General features: G+C 39.6%; 1 protein-coding gene across 2 annotated transcripts in view; it reads left to right on the top strand.

Annotated features, from left to right (window-relative positions):
* The window catches only part of mfsd13al (major facilitator superfamily domain containing 13a-like), a 40,222-nt gene that overhangs the window by 2,288 nt on the left and 14,408 nt on the right, over positions 1 to 23,526 (top strand). For both annotated transcript variants that reach the window (XM_061884690.1, XM_061884689.1), the window contains exons 2-7: positions 11,158 to 11,472; positions 15,016 to 15,444; positions 15,520 to 15,674; positions 15,753 to 15,836; positions 19,380 to 19,523; positions 22,251 to 22,376. In XM_061884690.1, coding sequence (XP_061740674.1) covers positions 11,158 to 11,472; positions 15,016 to 15,444; positions 15,520 to 15,674; positions 15,753 to 15,836; positions 19,380 to 19,523; positions 22,251 to 22,376 — 1,253 coding nt within the window. The remainder of the gene's footprint in view (positions 1 to 11,157; positions 11,473 to 15,015; positions 15,445 to 15,519; positions 15,675 to 15,752; positions 15,837 to 19,379; positions 19,524 to 22,250; positions 22,377 to 23,526) is intronic.

Here is a 23,526-nt window from a genome sequence, read left to right as displayed (position 1 = left end):
TGTGTTTATTAAAGTTATTAAGCAATGGCACAAACATTCAAGTCATTTCCAAAACATAAAGTGCAAGATTTTCAGAGACATTTTAAGTGTCAAATAAAAATGAGCTGTATAATAGGAAATCAAATAGTATTCATCCTTCACTATGTGGTAGGTTTCTACGGACGTTATGAAATTTTCTAGCGAGTGACTTTTCAAATGATGCTACATATTAGCAGTAATGCTACTTTTTATAACCACGCTTTTGCCCCACACTTGACAAATTACGGTTGTCTGTTCGACATCTTCCCGCTTGAAGCCAAACCACCGCCAGACGATGGACCCCCTGCTGTTTTTCACGGGAATGAATTCTTCCTTCATTTGTTACCAGATTTGCACCTTCTTTCTCTCGTATCATCCCTCGCACGGTTTCCCTAGCATCACAGCTAACGTTATCCAAGCTGCTACCTCTCTGCTGGACGAGGGCGTATACGTATGTGACGTATGACGTGACCGTATGTGACATATGTAAGTTTGTGCGCCTGCTTGTCTGTGAGAAGGAGAGACAGGAAAGAGTGAGAAGAGCATGTAGTGTCATACCCGCAGCCAAAAGCAACTGCGTGAGAACGGATACTCAAATATTACGATATAGTCATTTTCTATATCGCACAGAGACAATCCCGCAATATATCGTGTATATCGATATATCGCCCAGCCCTACTTTCTGTATTTGTATCTGAAGCAGCAGTAGCTATCCTCCATGAAAACATACTTTGTATGATCGCATTCATTTTTTCTTCAAGTCCAGTTTAGAGAATTACTTCATCTTGGATACAGTATATAATCATCCATATTGGCAGAAACATTCAATTCAATTTCATTCCAAGAAATTAAACAATATTTAACAAAAAACACCCACAAACGCTGGCTTACTCTAATAAAAATGCCATGTTTGTTATAAATCCAGTTTAAAAAAAAAAGAAAATAAAAAAATGCTGGCTTCCGCTGGAGAGACCTGTGTCTGCTAGCTTGAGCGCCCCCACTTCTCCCAGTGGGCAGTCAGAGTACTGCTGAGGTATTCAGCTGCAAGGTGACAATATATCGCCCCCTACCTTGAGGCAGAATTACTTGCTGCCTCAAGACCTGCCTTTCCCATGTGGCAACAAGCATGCGCCCCCTCGCACGCACGCCCAATACACACTGTGTGTAGCCGTGGAGGCACAGCCTGTGTCTGCCTCACTTCTCATCTGCTGCATTGTTTTGATCAGGAAACATGGAATTTCCGCAATTTTGACCATAAAAATGATCAAAATATACAGGAACCACACCAAAATCACATAGAAAGCATAAACCAAAAGAGAAATATTAAAGGGAAACATTATCACAAACCTATGCAAGCGTCAATATATACCTTGATGTTGCAGAAAAAAGACCATGTATTTTTTTTAACCGATTTCCGAACTCTAAATGGGTGAATTTTGGCAAATTAAACGCCTTTCTGTTTATCGGTCTTTTAGCGATGACGTCAGAAGGTGACGTCACCGAGGTAACACACCCGCCATTTTCATTTTCACATTACAAACACCGGGTCTCAGCTCTGTTATTTTCCGTTTTTCCGACTATTTTTTGGAACCTTGGAGACATCATGCCTGGTGGGTGTGTTGTCGGAGGGTGTAACAACACTAACAGGGAGGGATTCAAGTTGCACCACTGGCAAGAAATCTGCCGCCAGACCCCCATTGAATGTACCAGAGTGTCTTCACATTTGACCGGCGATGCTAAGACAGACATGGCACAGAGATGTATGGATAACCTGCAGATGCATTTGCAACCATTAAGTCAACCAAATCACAAAGTTGAGTTTTGTTGATGTTGTTGACTTATGTGCTAATCAGACATATTTGGTCACGGCATGACTGCCAGTTAATCGATGCTAACATGCTACGCTAATCGATGCTAACATGCTATTTACGCCAGCTGTATGTACATTTGAAACTAGATACCCACATTTAATGCAAAACAAACACTTACCAATCGACGCATTTAAGTTGCTCCAGTGTCACAAGATGCGAAAGTCCTGATCGTTTGGTCCGCACATTTTACCGGCGATGCTAATAAGGCAGCCAGGCTTTGGGCCACTTCATTAGGTACACCCACGCTATGGCCGAATAGCGTCAATAGCTATTCGCTCAATAGCTTCAGTTTCTTCTTCAATTTCGTTTTCGCTATTTGCCTCCATACTCCGACCATCTGTTTCAATACATGCGTAATCTGTTGAGTCGCTTAAGCCGCTGAAATCCGAGTCTGAATCCGAGCTAATGTCGCTATATCTTGCTGTGGTAACCGCCATGTTGTTTGTATTGGCAGCCCTGTATGACGTCACAGGGAAATGGATAGTGGTTTCGAAGATAGCGAAAATAAGGCACTTTAAAGCTTTATTAGGGATATTCCGGGACCGGTAAAATTTTGAAAAAAAATACAACAAGCTACTGGGAACTGATTTTTATTGTTTTTAACCCTTTTGAAATTGTGATAATGTTCCCCTTTAAAACCTATTATATTTTAGTACATTGTTTTGGAACATCTCATGGTTAAGCCACCTGGTGGCAGGTGAGGCACTGCCTCACTTGCCTCCCCTGACAGCACCTCACTGATTTTTAGGAACACTAACACAAAACCTCACAATAATGTCTGATTGAAAGCTAAAAACGTTATGACAGACCGCCCTAAACGGAATTTAGTTTTATATTTCTTTACTGAATGAAAAAAAAGAACTGGGGATTTACAGTCTTAACTATGAAGGATAAAACACTGATAATTGACAACATATGAACATCACATTCATACACATATTTTACTATCAAGCGTAACGCGACAAAAATGCAACAAACAGAGCGAAATATGAACGCAAAGGGTAAGAAAAAAACTACAGTGCTTGGTACCTCGTCTGAGCTGCTGTGACTTAGATGAGCATAGTAACTAATTCAGTGCTTCTTAACCTGAGTTCGATGGAACCCTAGGGGCTCGGTGAGTCGGCCTCAGATGTTCGGTGGAGCCTCGCCGGAGAGGTCAAGACACATCCAACTCATCGTGTAAATAAAAACTTCTCCCTATGGATACCCCCAAACAATTTTCCCTCTAATTTTCCATCTGATTTGCAGGTGTGTAAATTGTTGTGAGTTCATGCACTGTGATTGTGTTGTTCTTTGAATGTTCATTTTATGCACCAGTAAAAAAAAAAAGTAACTTTGTATTGAATTTGGAAAAAAATATATATATATATTTTTCACTAAAGAAGGGTTGGGTTAAGGCACATATGAAACTGGTGGGGTTCGGTACCTCCAACAAGGTTAAGAAGCACTGGACTAATTAAAGTTAAAGGCCGACTGAAAGGAGATGTTCTTATTTAAACGGGGATAGCAGCTCCATTCTATGTGTCATACTTGATCATTTCGCGATATTGCCATATTTTTGCAGAAAGGATTTAGTAGAGAACATCCACGATAAAGTTCACAACTTTTGGTCACTAATAAAAAAGCCTTGCCTGTACCGGAAGTAGCAGACCATGTGCGCGTGACGTAACGGGTTGTGGAGCTCCTCACATCCGAACATTGTTTACAATCATGGCCACCAGCAGCGAGAGCGATTCGGACCGAGAAATCCACAATTTCCCCATTAATTTGTGCAAAGATGAAAGATTCATGGATGAGGAAAGTGAGAGTGAAGGACTAGAAGAAGAAAAAAAAGACTATACAGTGGGAGCGATTCAGATGTTATTAGACAAATTTACCAGGATAATTCTGGAAAATCCCTTATCTGCTTATTGTGTTACTAGTGTTTTAGTGACATTATATGGTCGTACCTGTACAATCTGAAGGTTGGCCCCACACCTTTCTTCAGCACCAGTGGCGATGCCCATCTCTGCCCTTTGCAAGGGACCCTCTTCGAAACACGATCTTTCGAAATGATGGCTGCATAATACACTGTACTTTGTGTGTGTGGTCGAATCCAACCGTGTTCGCTTGACATCTCTGTTCCATAGTAAAGCTTGACTATCATCTTTTGGGAATGTAAATAATGAAACACCGGCTGTGTTTGTGTTGCTAAAGGCGGCCGCAATACGCTTTCCACCTACAGCTTTCTTCTTTGATGTCTCCATTATTCATTGAACAAATTGCAAAATATTCAGCAATACAGATGTCCATAAACTGTGGAATTATGTGAGGAAAACAGACGTTTTAATAGCTGGGAATGATGCTGGAACAAAATGTCCTCCACAATGCGTGACGTCACACGCACGCGTCATCATACCGCAAAGTTTTAGTAGCATATTTCGGCGTGAAATTTAAAATTGCAATTTAGTAAACTAAAAAGGCCGTATTGGCATGTGTTGCAATGTTAATATTTCATCATTGATATATAAACTATCAGACTGCGTGGTGGCTAGTAGTGGCTTTCAGTAGGCCTTTAAAGTTAAAGTTAAAGTAGTCACACACACACACTAGGTGTGGCAAAATTATTCTCTGCATTTGACCCATCACCCTTAATCACCGCCTGGGAGGTGAGGGGAGCAGATAGTAACTGATTACATTACCATAGTAACTAACTAGATGACCATAGTAACTAATTAGATGACCATAGTAACTAATTAGATGACCATAGTAACTCATTAGATGACCATAGTAACTAATTACATTACCATAGTAACTAATTAGATGACCATAGTAACTAATTAGATGAACATAGTAACTTATTAGATGATCATAGTAACTAATTAGATGACCATAGTAAGTCATTAGATGATCATAGTAACTAATTAGATGACCATAGTAACTCATTAGATGACCATAGTAACTCATTAGATGACCATAGTAACTCATTAGATGACCATAGTAACTAATTAGATGACCATAGTAACTAATTAGATGATCATAGTAACTCATTAGATGACCATAGTAACTAATTAGATGACCATAGTAACTAATTAGATGAGCATAGTAACTAATTAGATGACCATAGTAACTAATTAGATGATCATAGTAACTAATTAGATGACCATAGTAACTCATTAGATGACCATAGTAACTAATTAGATGAACATAGTAACTCATTAGATGATCATAGTAACTAATTAGATGACCATAGTAAGTCATTAGATGATCATAGTAACTCATTAGATGACCATAGTAACTCATTAGATGACCATAGTAACTAATTAGATGATCATAGTAACTCATTAGATGACCATAGTAACTAATTAGATGACCATAGTAACTAATTAGATGATCATAGTAACTAATTAGATGACCATAGTAACTAATTACATGACCATAGTAAGTAATTAGATGACCATAGTAACTCATTAGATGACCATAGTAACTCATTAGATGACCATAGTAACTCATTAGATGACCATAGTAAGTCATTAGATGACCATAGTAACTAATTAGATGATCATAGTAACTAATTAGATGACCATAGTAAGTAATTAGATGACCATAGTAACTAATTAGATGACCATAGTAACTAATTAGATGATCATAGTAACTAATTAGATGACCATAGTAACTCATTAGATGAGCATAGTAACTAATTAGATGACCATAGTAACTAATTAGATGATCATAGTAACTAATTAGATGACCATAGTAACTCATTAGATGACCATAGTAACTCATTAGATGAGCATAGTAACTAATTAGATGACCATAGTAACTAATTAGATGATCATAGTAACTAATTAGATGACCATAGTAACTCATTAGATGACCATAGTAACTAATTAGATGACCATAGTAACTAATTAGATGACCATAGTAACTAATTAGATGACCATAGTAACTAATTAGATGACCATAGTAACTCATTAGATGACCATAGTAACTAATTAGATGATCATAGTAACTAATTAGATGACCATAGTAACTCATTAGATGACCATAGTAACTCATTAGATGACCATAGTAACTCATTAGATGACCATAGTAACTCATTAGATGACCATAGTAACTCATTAGATGACCATAGTAACTCATTAGATGACCATAGTAACTCATTAGATGACCATAGTAACTAATTAGATGACCATAGTAACTAATTAGATGATCATAGTAACTAATTAGATGACCATAGTAACTAATTAGATGACCATAGTAACTCATTAGATGACCATAGTAACTAATTAGATGACCATAGTAACTAATTAGATGACCATAGTAACTAATTAGATGACCATAGTAACTCATTAGATGACCATAGTAACTAATTAGATGATCATAGTAACTAATTAGATGAGCATAGTAACTAATTAGATGACCATAGTAACTCATTAGATGACCATAGTAACTCATTAGATGACCATAGTAACTCATTAGATGACCATAGTAACTCATTAGATGACCATAGTAACTCATTAGATGACCATAGTAACTCATTAGATGACCATAGTAAGTCATTAGATGATCATAGTAACTAATTAGATGACCATAGTAACTAATTAGATGACCATAGTAACTAATTAGATGATCATAGTAACTAATTAGATGACCATAGTAACTCATTAGATGACCATAGTAACTCATTAGATGACCATAGTAACTAATTAGATGACCATAGTAACTAATTAGATGACCATAGTAACTCATTAGATGACCATAGTAACTCATTAGATGACCATAGTAACTCATTAGATGACCATAGTAACTCATTAGATGACCATAGTAACTCATTAGATGACCATAGTAACTCATTAGATGACCATAGTAACTCATTAGATGACCATAGTAACTCATTAGATGACCATAGTAACTAATTAGATGACCATAGTAACTAATTAGATGACCATAGTAACTCATTAGATGACCATAGTAACTCATTAGATGACCATAGTAACTAATTAGATGACCATAGTAACTAATTAGATGAGCATAGTAACTAATTAGATGACCATAGTAACTCATTAGATGACCATAGTAACTCATTAGATGACCATAGTAACTCATTAGATGACCATAGTAACTCATTAGATGACCATAGTAACTAATTAGATGACCATAGTAACTCATTAGATGACCATAGTAACTCATTAGATGACCATAGTAACTCATTAGATGACCATAGTAACTAATTAGATGACCATAGTAACTCACTAGAGTGCGCTAGAGTGAAGTTGAGTTGATTGATTTAAGTCAAAAACCATTTAAATTTCCTGTCCTTTGAGTCAGTGGACTGTGAAAATATAATAAACATGTCAAAAATGTCAGACCATTATTAATTATATTTCCATCTTAAATGCAAGCGGTTGCTAGTTGAAATATGAAAGTTGCTAGTAAGGACACTACTGTGCCGAGCAACATTTGGCTGAAGATGTTGTGCTTGAAAAAACAACAACTTTGAAACTTAACTTATTTTTATCAATTCATGTGAAATAAGTGCACACACATTTTTTTCAGGTTGATTATAATTGTTTTGAATGCATGTTATGTTCACTTTAATATATCTTGGGCATTTGTAAATTGCAGATCTTTTTTTTTTATAGTTTCTTTTTCAGATATATTTTTTTTCTGCCCAGATTTAGAGGGGCATGTAATCATGATAGACAGCTTAGCAGAAAATATCTGCACTGTCAGCTACACCATGTTGCCTTCAAGAAATGATGGAAGTAAAACAATTCAACTTAACTACACCACAGGTCTCCAACATCCGGACCAAAGCCGCAATTATTTTAGTGAGAAAAAAATGACTGTCAGCTTCATACAAGTGAGGCCACGATGAATATTTATTTTTCCTTGATTGTCATTTATAATTTGTGAAATGTGATTGTAATAGAGAACCAAGTTACAAGAAATATGATTAAAAAAAACAAACCATGTTTTGGCATAACAATAATAAAAAAACGGTAGATCACAATTTTTTAAAAGTATTTAATATTACTAGTCAGACTATTATTTCCAATGTACAAAAGGCACAATCAGTGAAGTTGTCAGGTTGTGTAAATGGTAAATAAAAAAAAGAATACAATGATTTGCAAATAATTTTCAACTTATATTCAATTGAATAGACTGCAAAAACAAGATATTTCACGTTCACATTGAGAAACTTTGTTTTTTTTAAAATAATTAGCTCATTTGGAATTTGATGCCTGTAACATGTTTAAAAAAAAAAGCTGGCACAAGTAGTAAAAACGACTGATAAAGTTGAGAAATGCTCATCAAATACTTATTTGGAAGATCCCACAGGTGAACAGGCTAATTGGGAACAGGTGGGTGCCATGATTGGCTATAAAAGCAGCTTTCATGAAATGCTCACTCATTCACAAACGAGGACGGGGCGAGGGTCACCACTTTGTCAACAAATGCCTGAGCAAATTGTTTAAGAACAAAATTTTTCAAGCAGCTATTGCAAGGAATTTATTAATTTCACCATCTACGTTCCATAATATCATCAAAAGGTTCTGAGAATGTGGAGAAATCACTGCATGTAAGCCATGATATTACACACCTTGCATCCCTCAGGCGCTACTGCACATAAGTGTGTAAAGGATATCACCACATGGGCTCAGGAACACTTCAGAAAACCACTGTCAGTAACTACAGTTGGTCGCTACATCTGTAAGTGCAAGTTAAAACTCTACTATGCAAAGCCAAAGCCATTTATCAACAACACCCAGAAACGCTTCGCTGGGCCCGAGTTTATCTAAGATGGACTGATGCAAAGTGGAAAAGTGTTCTGTGATCTAACCATCCATTTTCTACCGCTTATTCCCTTTCGGGGTCGCGGGGGGCGCTGGCGCCTATCTCAGCTACAATCGGGCGGAAGGCGGGGTACACCCTGGACAAGTCGCCACCTCATCACAGGGCCAACACAGAAAGACAGACAACATTCACACTCACATTCACACACTAGGGTCAATTTAGTGTTTCCAATCAACCTATCCCCAGGTGTCCACGTTTGAAATTGTTTTTGGAAACTGCGGACGTCGTGTCCTCCGGACCAAAGAGTAAAACAACCATCCGGATTTTTCTAGGGTGAAAGTGTTCTAGGCAGCATGTGTGATGGTATGGGGGTGTATTAGTGATTGTTGTAGGGTGAAAGTGTTCTAGGCAGCATGTGTGATGGTATGGGGGTGTATTAGTGATTGTTGTAGGGTGAAAGTGTTCTAGGCAGCATGTGTGATGGTATGGGGGTGTATTAGTGATTGTTGTAGGGTGAAAGTGTTCTAAGCAGCATGTGTGATGGTATGGGGGTGTATTAGTGATTGTTGTAGGGTGAAAGTGTTGTAGGCAGCATGTGTGATGGTATGGGGGTGTATTAGTGATTGTTGTAGGGTGAAAGTGTTGTAGGCAGCATGTGTGATGGTATGGGGGTGTATTAGTGATTGTTGTAGGGTGAAAGTGTTCTAGGCAGCATGTGTGATGGTATGGGGGTGTATTAGTGATTGTTGTAGGGTGAAAGTGTTCTAGGCAGCATGTGTGATGGTATGGGGGTGTATTAGTGATTGTTGTAGGGTGAAAGTGTTCTAGGCAGCATGTGTGATGGTATGGGGGTGTATTAGTGATTGTTGTAGGGTGAAAGTGTTCTAAGCAGCATGTGTGATGGTATGGGGGTGTATTAGTGATTGTTGTAGGGTGAAAGTGTTCTAGGCAGCATGTGTGATGGTATGGGGGTGTATTAGTGATTGTTGTAGGGTGAAAGTGTTGTAGGCAGCATGTGTGATGGTATGGGGGTGTATTAGTGATTGTTGTAGGGTGAAAGTGTGGTAGTCAGCATGTGTGATGGTATGGGGGTGTATTAGTGATTGTTGTAGGGTGAAAGTGTTCTAGTCAGCATGTGTGATGGTATGGGGGTGTATTAGTGATTGTTGTAGGGTGAAAGTGTTCTAGGCAGCATGTGTGATGGTATGGGGGTGTATTAGTGATTGTTGTAGGGTGAAAGTGTTCTAGGCAGCATGTGTGATGGTATGGGGGTGTATTAGTGATTGTTGTAGGGTGAAAGTGTTCTAGGCAGCATGTGTGATGGTATGGGGGTGTATTAGTGATTGTTGTAGGGTGAAAGTGTTCTAGTCAGCATGTGTGATGGTATGGGGGTGTATTAGTGATTGTTGTAGGGTGAAAGTGTTCTAGGCAGCATGTGTGATGGTATGGGGGTGTATTAGTGATTGTTGTAGGGTGAAAGTGTTGTAGTCAGCATGTGTGATGGTATGGGGGTGTATTAGTGATTGTTGTAGGGTGAAAGTGTTGTAGTCAGCATGTGTGATGGTATGGGGGTGTATTAGTGATTGTTGTAGGGTGAAAGTGTTGTAGGCAGCATGTGTGATGGTATGGGGGTGTATTAGTGATTGTTGTAGGGTGAAAGTGTTCTAGGCAGCATGTGTGATGGTATGGGGGTGTATTAGTGATTGTTGTAGGGTGAAAGTGTTCTAGGCAGCATGTGTGATGGTATGGGGGTGTATTAGTGATTGTTGTAGGGTGAAAGTGTTGTAGGCAGCATGTGTGATGGTATGGGGGTGTATTAGTGATTGTTGTAGGGTGAAAGTGTTCTAGGCAGCATGTGTGATGGTATGGGGGTGTATTAGTGGCCAAGACATGACTAACTTACACATCTGTGAAGGCACCATTAAAGCTGAAAGGTACATACAGCTTTTGGAGCAACATATGTTGTTATCGTGGACGCCCCTGCTTATTTCAGCAAGACGATGCCAAGCCAGGTGTTACAACAGCGTAGCTTCATAGTGAGAGAGTGCAGGTACTAGACTGGCCTGCCTGTAGTCCAGACATTGAAAATGTGTGCAGGCTAAAATATGAGGCAGGAGACTGTTGAACAACTTAAGCTGTACATCAAGCAAGAATGGGAAAGAATTCCACTTCAAAAATGTGTCTCCTCACTTCCCAAACCTGCACTGAGTGTTGTTCAAAGGAAAGGCCATGTAACACACTGGTAAAAATGCCGTCTTTGCAATGTGTTGCTGCCATTACATTCTAACTTCATGATTATTTGCAAAGAATACCAAAGTTTGTCAGTGTGAAGATGAAATATTTTGTCTTTGCAGTCTATTCAGTTGAATATAAGTTGTAAAGGATTTGTTGTATTCTCTTCTTATTTCGCATTTACACAAGATGACAACCTCACTGCTTTTGGGGTTTGACTAATTGTTTTGTCCTTCTGCTGCCTCCCTCTCCACAGGTGGTGTACATGCTGTGGAATGCCATCAACGACCCTCTCTTTGGATACATTCAAGATACCTCCAAGGTGCCTTGCTGCTCTCACAGGCGTCTCTCCATCCTGTACGGGGCCCCCCTCTACTCCTTGGCGTTCCTCATCGCCTGGTTCCCGTGGCGGTCCTACCAACCTGGCGACTGGCTCAGCGGCATTCACTTGATGGCGGCGTTGTGCTTGTTTGACGGCATGCTCACCTTTGTGCTGCTGGCTCAGTGCGCCCTATTCGCCGAGATTTCCGGCCACCATCAGAACCGGTTAAGACTCATCAAGTACAACCAGGTAAGCTTTTGTCTGAAATAATGAAGAACTAGGGCTGGGCCACATGGCCTTTTATTAATATCTAGATATTTTTAGGTCATGTGATCATACACCATATATATGTGGATATGTTTAGGTCATGTGACCATACAGCATATATATGTTTAGGTCATGTGACCATACACCATATATATGTTTAGGTCATGTGACCATACAGCACATATATGTGGATATGTTTAGGTCATGTGACCATACACCATATATATGTTTAGGTCATGTGACCATACACCATATATATGTGGATATGTTTAGGTCATGTGACCATACAGCATATATATGTTTAGGTCATGTGACCATACACCATATATATGTGGATATGTTTAGGTCATGTGACCATACACCATATATATGTGGATATGTTTAGGTCATGTGACCATACACCATATATATGTGGATATGTTTAGGTCATGTGACCATACACCATATATATGTGGATATGTTTAGGTCATGTGACCATACAGCATATATATGTGGATATGTTTAGGTCATGTGACCATACACCATATATATGTTTAGGTCATGTGACCATACACCATATATATGTGGATATTTGGCCTTGAATGAACACATATAATGACAGCAGTATGATGATTCTATGTGTCTACATTCAAACATTCTTCTTCATACTGCATTCATATATGCTACTTTTAAACTTTCATGCAGAGAGGGACATCACAACTAAAAGTGTATTTATGAAACAGTTATTGGCACAGTGGCACAAACATTCATGTCATTTCCAAAACAGAAAGTGCAAGATTGTCAGAGACATTTTAAAACAAGCTATGAGTGCACTTTTGTGCATGATGTCACTAAGATGACATATCAAAACACTCAATTCAAGTGCACTTTTTCTACAGAACGCCACTACAATAGTTTCAAACCAATAAAGTGCACTTTTGTGCATGATGTCACACAAGATATTTCAATAAGTGTCAAATAAAAATGAGCTGCATAATAGGAAATCAAATAGTGTATGTCCTTCGATTCCTGCGGACGTTATCTCCTTCTGTTGTCGACTAGTTTTTTCATACAGTGTTGATCTGGAAATGGTGGCTTGGGCATTTTGTGGGTGAGGCACCGAACGGAGATGTTGACATGCGGAGTTTCAAGCACTCTTCATTCTCTAGTGGGTGACTTTTCAAATGATGCTACAAGTGAGCAGTAATGCTACTTTTTGAAGCAACCCTTTTGCCGCATACTTGACATATTACGGTTGTCTGTTCAACATCTTCCCGCTTGAAGCCAAGCCACCGCCAGACGATGGACCCCCTGCTGTTTTTCTTGGAATTGATTATTCTTCCTTCATTTGTTACCAGATTTGCACCTTCGCTCTCTTGTATTACCACTCGCACCGCTCCGCTAGGACCACAGCTGACTTTACTCATGCCGCTTCCTGTGTGCTCCGTGAGAGCGTATGACGTTTCACGCGCCACAGTATGTGACGTATGTAAAACGGTGCGCTTGTTTTACGTCTCTGTGAGAGGGAGAGACAAGAAAGAGTGAGAGGATTTCACGTTGAAACACTGATGACATCTATTAAACAGACAAGAAGCAAGGAATCATGCGGAGGCAGAGTTAAATTTAGCTCAATGAGGAGAGACGTTTAGGGCTGTACTCTAATTAAGAAAGCAACCTACGCTTAAAGTCCAGCCCACGTGTTCCTGTACTTATTTGGGAGGTCCCTGGTTACATCACTGAGGCTGCTTCTGAAGGAAGGAGGGTAACCTCAGCAGCCCCAGTTAGACACAATATATGACTATTCATGAAATGCAAATGTGCTGACACTTGTGATATCGCCCTGTCTCTGCTCTGTCTGCGTCACGGCACTTGATGTTCACCCTCGGCAGTCAGCAGGCTGGTTCTGGACACATGAATTGATTTACGTGGACCTTAAAGGCCTACTGAAATGAGATGTTCTTATTTAAACGGGGATAGCAGGTCCATTCTATGTGTCATACTTGATCATTTCCCGATATTGCCATATTTTTGCTGAAAGGATTTAGTAGAGAACATCCACGATAAAGTTGGCAACTTTTGGTGCTAAGAAAAAAGCCTTGCGTGTACCGGAAGTCGCAGAGGATGACGTCACATGTTGATGGCTCCTCACATATTCACATTGTTTATAATGGGAGCCTCCAACAAAAAGTGCTACTCGGCCCGAGAAAACGATAATTTCCCCATTAATTTGAGCGAAGATGAAATATTTGTGTTTGAGGATATTGATAGCGACGGACTAGGGGGAAAAAAAAACAAGGAAAAAATGAAAAATTGAGACGGATTCTGATGTTTTTAAACAGATTTACTAGGATAATTCTGGGAAATCCCTTATCTTTCTATTGTGTTGCTAGTGTTTTAGTGAGTTTAATAGTACCTGATAGTCGGAGGTGTACGTCCACGGGTGTGTTGACGCCTATGTCTCAGGGAAGTCGACGGCAGCTTCATGGACGACACAAGCTCAGCTTTTCTCCGGTAAGAAGCGACTTTTTAACCACAATGTTCTCACCGAGACCTGCTGGTTGACACTCGGTTGGGATCCATGTTGGCTTGACCGCGCTCTGATCCATAGTAAAGTTTCACCTCCAGGAATTTGAAACAAGGAATCACCTTGTGTTTGTGTGGCTAAAGCTTCCCAACTCCATCTTTCTACTTTGACTTCTCCAATATTAATTGAACAAATTGCAAAAGATTCAGCAACTCAGATGTCCAAAATACTGTATAATTATGCCGTTAAAGCAGACGACTTTTAGCTGTGTGTGTGTGCAGCGCTCATACTTCCTAAAAACCCGTGACGTCTTGCGTACACGTCATCATTACACGACGTTTCAAAGACGAAACTCCCAGGATATTTTAAATTGTAATTTAGTAAACTAAAAAGGCCATATTGGCATGTGTTGCAATGTTAATATTTCATCATTGATATATAAACTATCAGACTGCGTGGTGGCTAGTAGTGGCTTTTAGTAGGCCTTTAAACCAGTTGAAAAACATATTCGGGTGTTACCATTTAGTGGTCAATTGTACGGAATATGTACTGTACTGTGCAATCTACTAATAAAAGTTTCAATCAATCAACACTGATACAAGACAATGTCCCTTTGCACAGAGAGAAAAGTACAACTTCAGCACAATTGATAATAACTATGGCAACGGTCTTTAAGCATAAGAGTTGTGTGATAATTTACACGTAATTATTCCAACAGAAAAGCCTGTAGTATAATGGCCGCAGTTAAAAGCAACTGCGTGAGAAGGTATACTCCAATATCACCATATAATCATTTTCTGTATCGCACAGAGACCAACCCGCCATATATCCAGTATAGTCCATATATCGCCCAGCCCTATGAAGAACCTATTTTGTATCTGTCATTCAGTGGCGTATTTAGGGCTGTATTCTCTGTGGAGCGCTGTGCGGATGAGGGGGAACAAGAGTCAGACAGGAAGTGGTCAGAGGCAAAGTTCAAAGGGCGCTGGAACTGTTCTCACGCCATGTCTTCTTTTCTGCAGGTGGCGTCGCTGCTCGGCTCGTCGAGCGTTCTCTTCTGCGGCCTGCTGTCCCGAAACATGGAAGACTTTGCAGCCTTCCAAGCATTCACCGTGATCGTGGCCATCCTGAGCTGTGGGTGCATGCTCTACACGGGCGTCCACAGTGAGAGCCGCTTCGATGTCCAAGGACCCCGGGCGGATGCCCCGCAGTGCTCCGACCGCGCCTCCCAAAGCTTACTGGCTTCCTTCACCGCGGTGAAAACGCTGACATGGCAAATCCTCATCAACAGAGACTTCCAGCTCTTCGTGCTCATGAACTTTTTCCAGGTTTTCATGTTGGCTTTCTTCAGCAACTTCACGCTGATATTTGCCGAGCACCTCATTCCCCCAGACGTGCTCTCGTCGCTGGCCAAGAGCATCATGTACGGCGCCGGCTTCATCTGTCCGCAGGTAGCGGCTCCCATGAACGCCTTTCGTCAGACAACACGCTCACTTTTGTGAAATCCCTGTCTATGTGCTCCCCAGTTGTTAGTTTTGAGCTGTGAGAGACTTCTTCGTGGCCTGGGCTACTACAGGATCATCCTCTACACCTTTTACCTGCAGGTGGCAATAGGGGCTTTAATGCTTGCGGTCGGACCTCAGCACCATCGCATCCTGGCGTTGTTCCTCACTGTGAGCATGTATGCATCTCTCTTATTGCTGTTTAGTCACACGCCTTGACATCAAGCTCCTTTGCTTACTAACCCAAACCTTTGCAGGGTCCTAGTCCAAGCAGTCTTCAGTCTTTTCGGTTTGCCCCTGGCGGACATCGTTGACGCAGACATGGAGAAGTACAAGCGCAGGTGAGCGGGCCACGCCTGCTTTTCCTCCTTTCTGATGTGCACTTAAATACAACCCAGGCCCCTATGGGTTAATGATTGTCCAAGTTAAAACAAGAAAGGCACAGCTAGTGAATCTTTATTTATTCTGGTCAACCACCTTCTAATTCAGGGGTCGGCAACACAAAATGTTGAAAGAGCCATATTGGACCAAAAATACAAAAACATATCTATTTCAAAGCCATATTACATACAGATAGTGTCATGAGATATACATTTATTATGAGGACTTAAAGGAAACCAAATGAGCTCAAATATAGCTACAAATGAGACATAATGATGCAATATGTACATATAGCTAGCCTAAATAGCATGTTAGCATCGATTAGCTTGCAGTGAGCAAATATGTCTGATTAGCACTCCACACAAGTCAATAGCATCAACAAAACTCACCTTTGTGCATTCATGCACAACATTAAAAGTGTGGTGGACCAAATGAGACAGAAAAAGAAGTGGCATAAAACACGTCTTAGAAAGTCGGAGAAAGTTATACATGTAAACAAACTAGGGTGAGTTCAAGGAGCGCCAAAATTAGTAGGACAAAACGGCGCTCGCCAAATACTGGAATCAGTGAAGCATGTTTAATATAAACAGTGTGCTTTATAACAATTAGGGAGCTTTGTGTCATGTTTGTCCTCCTACAGAAATAAAACAAAAAATATGTTTTTCCCCTCATAATTTCCATTTTTTATATATTTTTGAAAAAGCTCCAGCGAGCCACTAGGGCGGCGCTAAAGTGCCACATGCGTGTTGCCGACCCCTGCTCTAATGAATGTATATTCATTTTGATGTACTGTGTGCTTTCTATTAGCAGTGATGCTTTAGCTCGGAGAGTTTTTAGCTGATAATAAGCCCCAAAAATAATAATTTGATTTTATTTATCATTTTATTTTTCATTTGTATATTTTTTGGTAAATTTTTAAGTTAACATTATAGACTTGTCCTACACATTGTGCTACTTTATTTTAAAGTATTAAAAAATATTTTTGTGATTTTATTCCCTTATTTTTATTCATTTGTTTTTATTTCATGTTTTAGCATTGGATAATCTATAGTTTTTCTTCACTTTATACCTATTTTAACTGAATATTTGTAGTCATGCTCAAAGGGGAACTTCGCTTTTTGGGGAATTTTGCCCGTCGTTCACTATCATGAGAGACAAGAAGACAAACGTTTTGTGTCCTTTTTCGTTCTAACTTCTAAAAATCGGCTTGTTCTAGGTAGCTAGCAATGCACCTAATGTCTGCAAGCAATTCTATCTCTAAATCACTTTAAAAATGCATCAAAAACTGTCAACAATACTTAATTTACATTCCGTAATCTGTATAATAAATCTTTGGCAACATTGTTATTGTAAGAGCGAATACTGAGGAACTATTTTTCTAGCGTAGTAACACATCAACATGTTTTGGTGTTATTTGTAAAAGCTCGCTATGGATGTCAGGTTCAAACACCAAACTATCTATTAAACCAGACAAGAAGCAAGGAATCAAGCAGAGACAGAGTTCATGTTGGCTCATGAGGAGAGAAGTACTGGGCTGTACACTCAGTCCCTAGTTCACATCACTGAGGCTGCTTCTGAAGGGAGGGGCTAATGCAAGCAGCCCCAGTAGACACAGTACATGATTATTCAGAATGGAAATGTGCTGACACTCGTGATCTCGCCCTGTCTCTGTTTTGTCTGCGTTGAGGTACTCGATGTCCGTCCTTGGCTGTCAGCAGGCAGGGTCTGGAACCAAACTACTAACACGAGACAACTCGCAAAGCAAGACCACAAGTTGTGCCTTTGCACAGACAGAAAAGTACAACTTCAGCACAATTGATAATAACTATAGCAACGGCCTTTAAGCATAAGAGTTGTGTGATAACTTATACATAATTATTCTAACAATGGAAAAAGATTAGCTAGCTTCTACGTCAACACAAAACATGTTTGAGTTTGTAATGCAGAAGAACACGGCGATAAGGCACCAATCTGTACTGAGTGAAAAACATGAACAAGCATATTACAATATCTGTTAGCCCACATTTCATGTTTGTTTGTACACAGCATATGCTGTCTGTCATGATACACGCATGACGTGCCGCATGTTTCATGATTAATATAAAGTGACTCACTCCATGGACAGTTGTCTCTTTGGTCCAGCTGGCCGTGGGATGTTTATTTGGGGATAAGCACTCCATTTATGTAAAAATAGCTGGTCTCCAAATTCCGGATTTGCAGCTTCGAGTCGCTTTCATGTCAGTCTATCAGCTTCCGTTTGCTCCGACGTTTCACAGTTTTTTTGTGTGTGTGTGTGTGTGTGTGTTCGCTTCTAGAAGCAGCAGTTCATGCTCCGTTCATTCAGGTTTCAAAAGTATAAGGTAGTGAATCCTCATTTGTCCAAAAGTTGTCGTCTTGGTTGTCTGTTACCAAGTCTGCCATGATTAGAAAACACAAACAAGCGTTTTGTATCCGCAAGAAGGAACACACATTGTTGTTGGATGTCAGAAGTGCATTGCTATGGAAATGGAAATAAATGCGCGGAAGAGGTCATTGATTAAAATGATGTAAATATGGTAAATATTGTACATATTGCATATTGTTATGAAGGTGTCTGTTACTACATTTTATATATATATATATATATATATATATATATTTATATGTATGTATGTATGTATGTATATTTACAGTGTGTATATTGTACATATTACATATTGTTATGAAGGTGTCTGTTAATACATGATATATATATTTACAATGTGTACATATTGTTATGAAGGTGTCTGTTACATTATATATATATATATTCACAATGTGTACATTTTACATATCACATATTGTTTTGAAGGTGTCTGTTACTACATGATATATATATTTACAATGTGTACATTGTACATATTACATGATATATATACTTGCAGTGTGTATACTGTACATATTACATATTGTTATGAAGGTGTCTGTTACTACATGATATATATATATATACTTGCAGTGTATATGAAACGTTGCTGCCAGTCTTTGAAGTTGTCTCAGAGGACTTTGAAGGCGACATCGATGACTCCATTAGCCTCATCTGCCAAGTGTTTTTTAATCATCTTTAAAATCCTACTAGAATAAAAAAGACTTGTGTTCTTGTCTCTCATAATGTTTGTGCACGATAGGCAAAATTCCCCTTTTAAGGTATTTTATGGTTTTAGACAACTGATATATTTTTTTTTTGCTTAATTTTCACTTATTTTTCATTACTCATAGTTTTGATATTAGTTAAATATTTATGTTCTAGCTTTTGTAAAATTGTTCAGACTTTTATTTTTATTTTTAACTTGTCATTTACTTTTTCTCATCAAAAAGACATATTATACATTTTACATTTCTTGTCCTGTTTATCCTCGTTTGTTGCCTCCTATTTAATTTTATTCTGACTTTTGTGCTGTGAAAGTTATTTTCTTGGATCACTCCCATGCTCATTAGGAGAGTTAAATAAGGAGAGTAATATGGTGATGATGTTGTTTGTCTAGTTCCCCTCTGTCCTCCATGGTGTTTGGGACCAACGCCCTGTTCACCAAACCTGCTCAGTCTCTGGCCCCGATGATGGTGATCAGCATCCTCAACCAGTTTGGCTATGAGCGGCTGAAAGATCCTGGTGGCGAGGTCGATCCAAGGTCAGTAATGTTCAGAACAAACAAAAGATGGGTCATCCCTATGCTTTCCTCAGTTTCACTTTTAGAAACAAGACCAAATAATGCACCATGTGGCGCAGCAACTTTTGCCAACATTTCCTGTAACCATGGCAACATGCCTTGTAAAAAATATGCGCTAAATATCAATTTTTTTATAGATATTATTGGAGAGGAAAAGTGGCTGCTATTTGGCCTTTGAGGTCCAATTGATGTTGAACTTGAAACACAAGTCCTCCTTGGTGTCCACTACATGTCCTTCTTGTTCAGGCTTCAAAAGGAAAGTTTCACATGTCTGAGGTTTGACTTAAAATGTAACTCACGCCTTTTCACAATGATTTTATGAATTGTAGAATTGTGCCTGATGTGGGTGTTGTAAAGAAGTTTGAAATGTCAACAATTACTTGGAAAAAAGCCAATCACAAATAAGTACTCTTGCAACCTGAGACCAAGCAGCCGTCAGTCTATACCAGACCTGGGCAAACTAAGGCCCGGGGGCCACATGCGGCCCGTTAAGCTTTTCCATCTGACCCGCCGGACATTACCAATCATTTTTTTAGATGTTTAAGATGTAAAGTGTAGCTGCAATTATCATCTTTTCTAATCACCTGAAGTCTTCAACTATACTAAGTCTTTACATGCTTGGAATCTGCATCACATACTACTTACTACACTGAAAAAAATAACTCATAAGATTTGCTTGAAAAAATTATGGTAAGTATTTGCACGCAAATGATTTAAGTAAAATGTAATGCTTTACTATATTTTCACAGTAAAGTTTATGTAATATTTTTAGGTTTATGTACGTACAACTATTAAACATTTAAATAGCATGAGGGAACATAAGTAAAACTTACTCTTCCCCCATAATTCATGTATTACGTTAATAAAATGTTTAGTTTTACTTAAGAAACTCTAGTTCTTACTGAATGTTAAAAATATTAGGTATAAATTATGACAGTTACTCTAATAGAGTTTACAGCTCCAAAAAGTCACTTTTTTCAGTGTATGCTCATCTAATTAATTACTATGCTCATCTTATTAGTTACTATGGTAATGCAACTAGTTACTATGGTCTTCTAATTACTTACTATGGTCTTCTAATTACTTACTATGGTCATCTAATGAGTTACTATGGTCATCTAATTAGTTACTATGGTAATGCAACTAGTTACTATGGTCATCTAATTAGTTACTGTGCTCATCTAATTAGTTACTATGGTCATCTAATGAGTTACTATGGTCATCTAATTAGTTACTATGGTCATCTAATGAGTTACTATGGTCATCTAATGAGTTACTATGGTCATCTAATTAGTTACTATGGTAATGCAGCTAGTTACTATGGTCATCTAATGAGTTACTATGGTCATCTAATTAGGTACTATGATCATCTAATTAGTTACTGTGGTAATGCAATTAGTTACTATGGTTATCTAATTAGTTACTACGGTCATCTAATAAGTTATGTAACCTAATGAGTTACTATGGTCATCTAATTAGTTACTATGGTAATGTAATTAGTTTCTATGGTCATCTGAGTTACTATGGTCATCTAATTAGTTACTGTGGTCATCTAATGAGTTACTATGGTCATCTAATTAGGTACTATGGTAATATAATTAGTTATTATGGTCATCAAATTGGTTACTATGATCATCTAATTAGTTACTGTGGTAATGCAATTAGTTACTATGGTCATCTAATGAGTTATGTAACCTAATGAGTTACTATGGTCATCTAATTAGTTACTATGGTAATGTAATTAGTTTCTATGGTCATCTAACGAGTTATTAGTGTAATGTAATTAGTTTCTATGGTCATCTGAGTTACTATGGTCATCTAATTAGTTACTGTGGTAATGCAATTAGTTACTATGGTCATCTAATTGATTACTATGGTCATCTAATTACTTACTGATGTCATATAATTAGCGACTATGGTAATCTAATTAGTTACTGTGGTTATCAAATGAGTTACTTTGGTCATCTAATGAGTTACTATGGTCATCTAATTAGTTCAAGTTAAAGTAGCAATGATAGTGTCACACACACTAGGTGTGGTGAAATGTGTCCTCTGCATTTCATTCATTCCCTTGTTCACCCCCTGGGAGGTGAGGGGAGCAGTCAGCAGCAGCAGTGGATGCGCCCAAGAATCATTTTTTGGTGATTTTACCCCCAATTCCAAGCCTTGATGCTGAGTGCCAAGCAGGGAGGTAATTGCTCCCATTTTTATAGTCTTTGTTATGACTCAGCCGGGGTTTGAACTCACAACCTATTGATCGATCAGCAACATGAGTTCAAACGATGTAATTTTGATTAGTGACAGACTGCTTCACAGCCTTGGCTACTACAAGATTTTCTGAAGAAATATCTCTCACAAATCCAAACTACTTGACTTTATAAAAACACGATGCATGGATTGTCGAGTTTTCCTTGACCGGGATGTTATTTCACCCAAATGTTGCACCATTGAGCCAACGAGTGGAATGAACTTGAAGCCGTTTGTAAATCATCAAGCAAAAACCATGTTGGAACCGTCATTTTCTTTAAAACTTTAACACGTCAGAATCACAAGTCTAAAGTTACCTGCTTGGCTGAACTGTTAATTTTTAAATGGTCTCTACCATTTTCAGCCTCAGAAGACGGTGCTGGGCGGACAGCAGGGTTGTTTGTTTAGCAACTGTGGGGTTAAACATGTCTTCCTTTTCAGAGCGTTGGTGAGCCTCCACAGCGTCATGTTCTACCTGGTGTGCGTGCTGCCCATGTGTGTCGCCGCCCTCCAAGTCCTGGCTTGGAGACCCTTTTCTATACGCAGCAGTCACACGCTGGACAGCAAGTACGGCGACTCTTAATTCCACTTTCTTCTTTCTGGGCCTTGGCCACGTGTCGCTGTGTGAATGTAAGATGATCAGTATCTGACTGTTGAATTGGAATGTTTGGCTTTTGTGAGTACATATTGACTTTTACCAGTGTAGGATTAATAATGAGGTGGATCACAAACACTTCAATGAGGCTGCCTGAGCCAACATGCAGTGGGATCAACCAAGCCATCAAATCCTGGTCCACTGTGTTCTTACACTGTTTCCTTCAACTGCCGCCGGGTATATAGTATGTGCCTGCCTAGAATTACTGCCGGGGCAAATTCCATTTGCAAAATAATTAGCACATGCTTAGCATTACCGCCGGCTCAGGAATAACGCCGGGTCAAACTTCATCCATCCATTTTTCTACCGCTTATTCCCTTTTGGGTTCGCAGGGGGCGCTGGCGCCTATCTCAGCTACAATTGAGCGGAAGGCGGGGTACACCCTGGACAAGTCGCCGCCAACATTCACACACTAGGGACCATTTAGTGTTGCCAATCAACCTATCCCCAGGTGCATGTCTTTGGAGGTGGGAGGGGCCTATCCCCAGGTGCATGTCTTTGGAGGTGGGAGGGGCCTATCCCCAGGTGCATGTCTTTGGAGGTGGGAGGGGCCTATCCCCAGGTGCATGTCTTTGGAGGTGGGAGGGGCCTATCCCCAGGTACATGTCTTTGGAGGTGGGAGCGGCCTATACCCAGGTGCATGTCTTTGGAGGTGGGAGGGGCCTATCCCCAGGTGCATGTCTTTGGAAGTGGGAGGGGCCTATACCCAGGTGCATGTCTTTGGAGGTGGGAGGGGCCTATCCCCAGGTGCATGTCTTTGGAGGTGGGAGGGGCCTATCCCCAGGTGCATGTCTTTGGAGATGGGAGGGGCCAATACCCAGGTGCATGTCTTTGGAGGTGGGAGGGGCCTATCCCAGGTGCATGTCTTTGGAGGTGGGAGGGGCCTATCCCCAGGTGCATGTCTTTGGAGGTGGGAGGGGCCTATCCCCAGGTGCATGTCTTTGGAGGTGGGAGGAGCCTATACCCAGGTGCATGTCTTGAGGTGGGAGGGGCCTATCCCCAGGTGCATGTCTTTGTAGGTGGGAGGGGCCTATCCCCAGGTGCATGTCTTTGGAAGTGGGA

Source organism: Nerophis ophidion, linkage group LG23, assembly GCF_033978795.1.
Source record: "Nerophis ophidion isolate RoL-2023_Sa linkage group LG23, RoL_Noph_v1.0, whole genome shotgun sequence".
NCBI lineage: Eukaryota > Metazoa > Chordata > Actinopteri > Syngnathiformes > Syngnathidae > Nerophis > Nerophis ophidion.
This window is presented reverse-complemented; position numbering and strand designations above follow the sequence as displayed.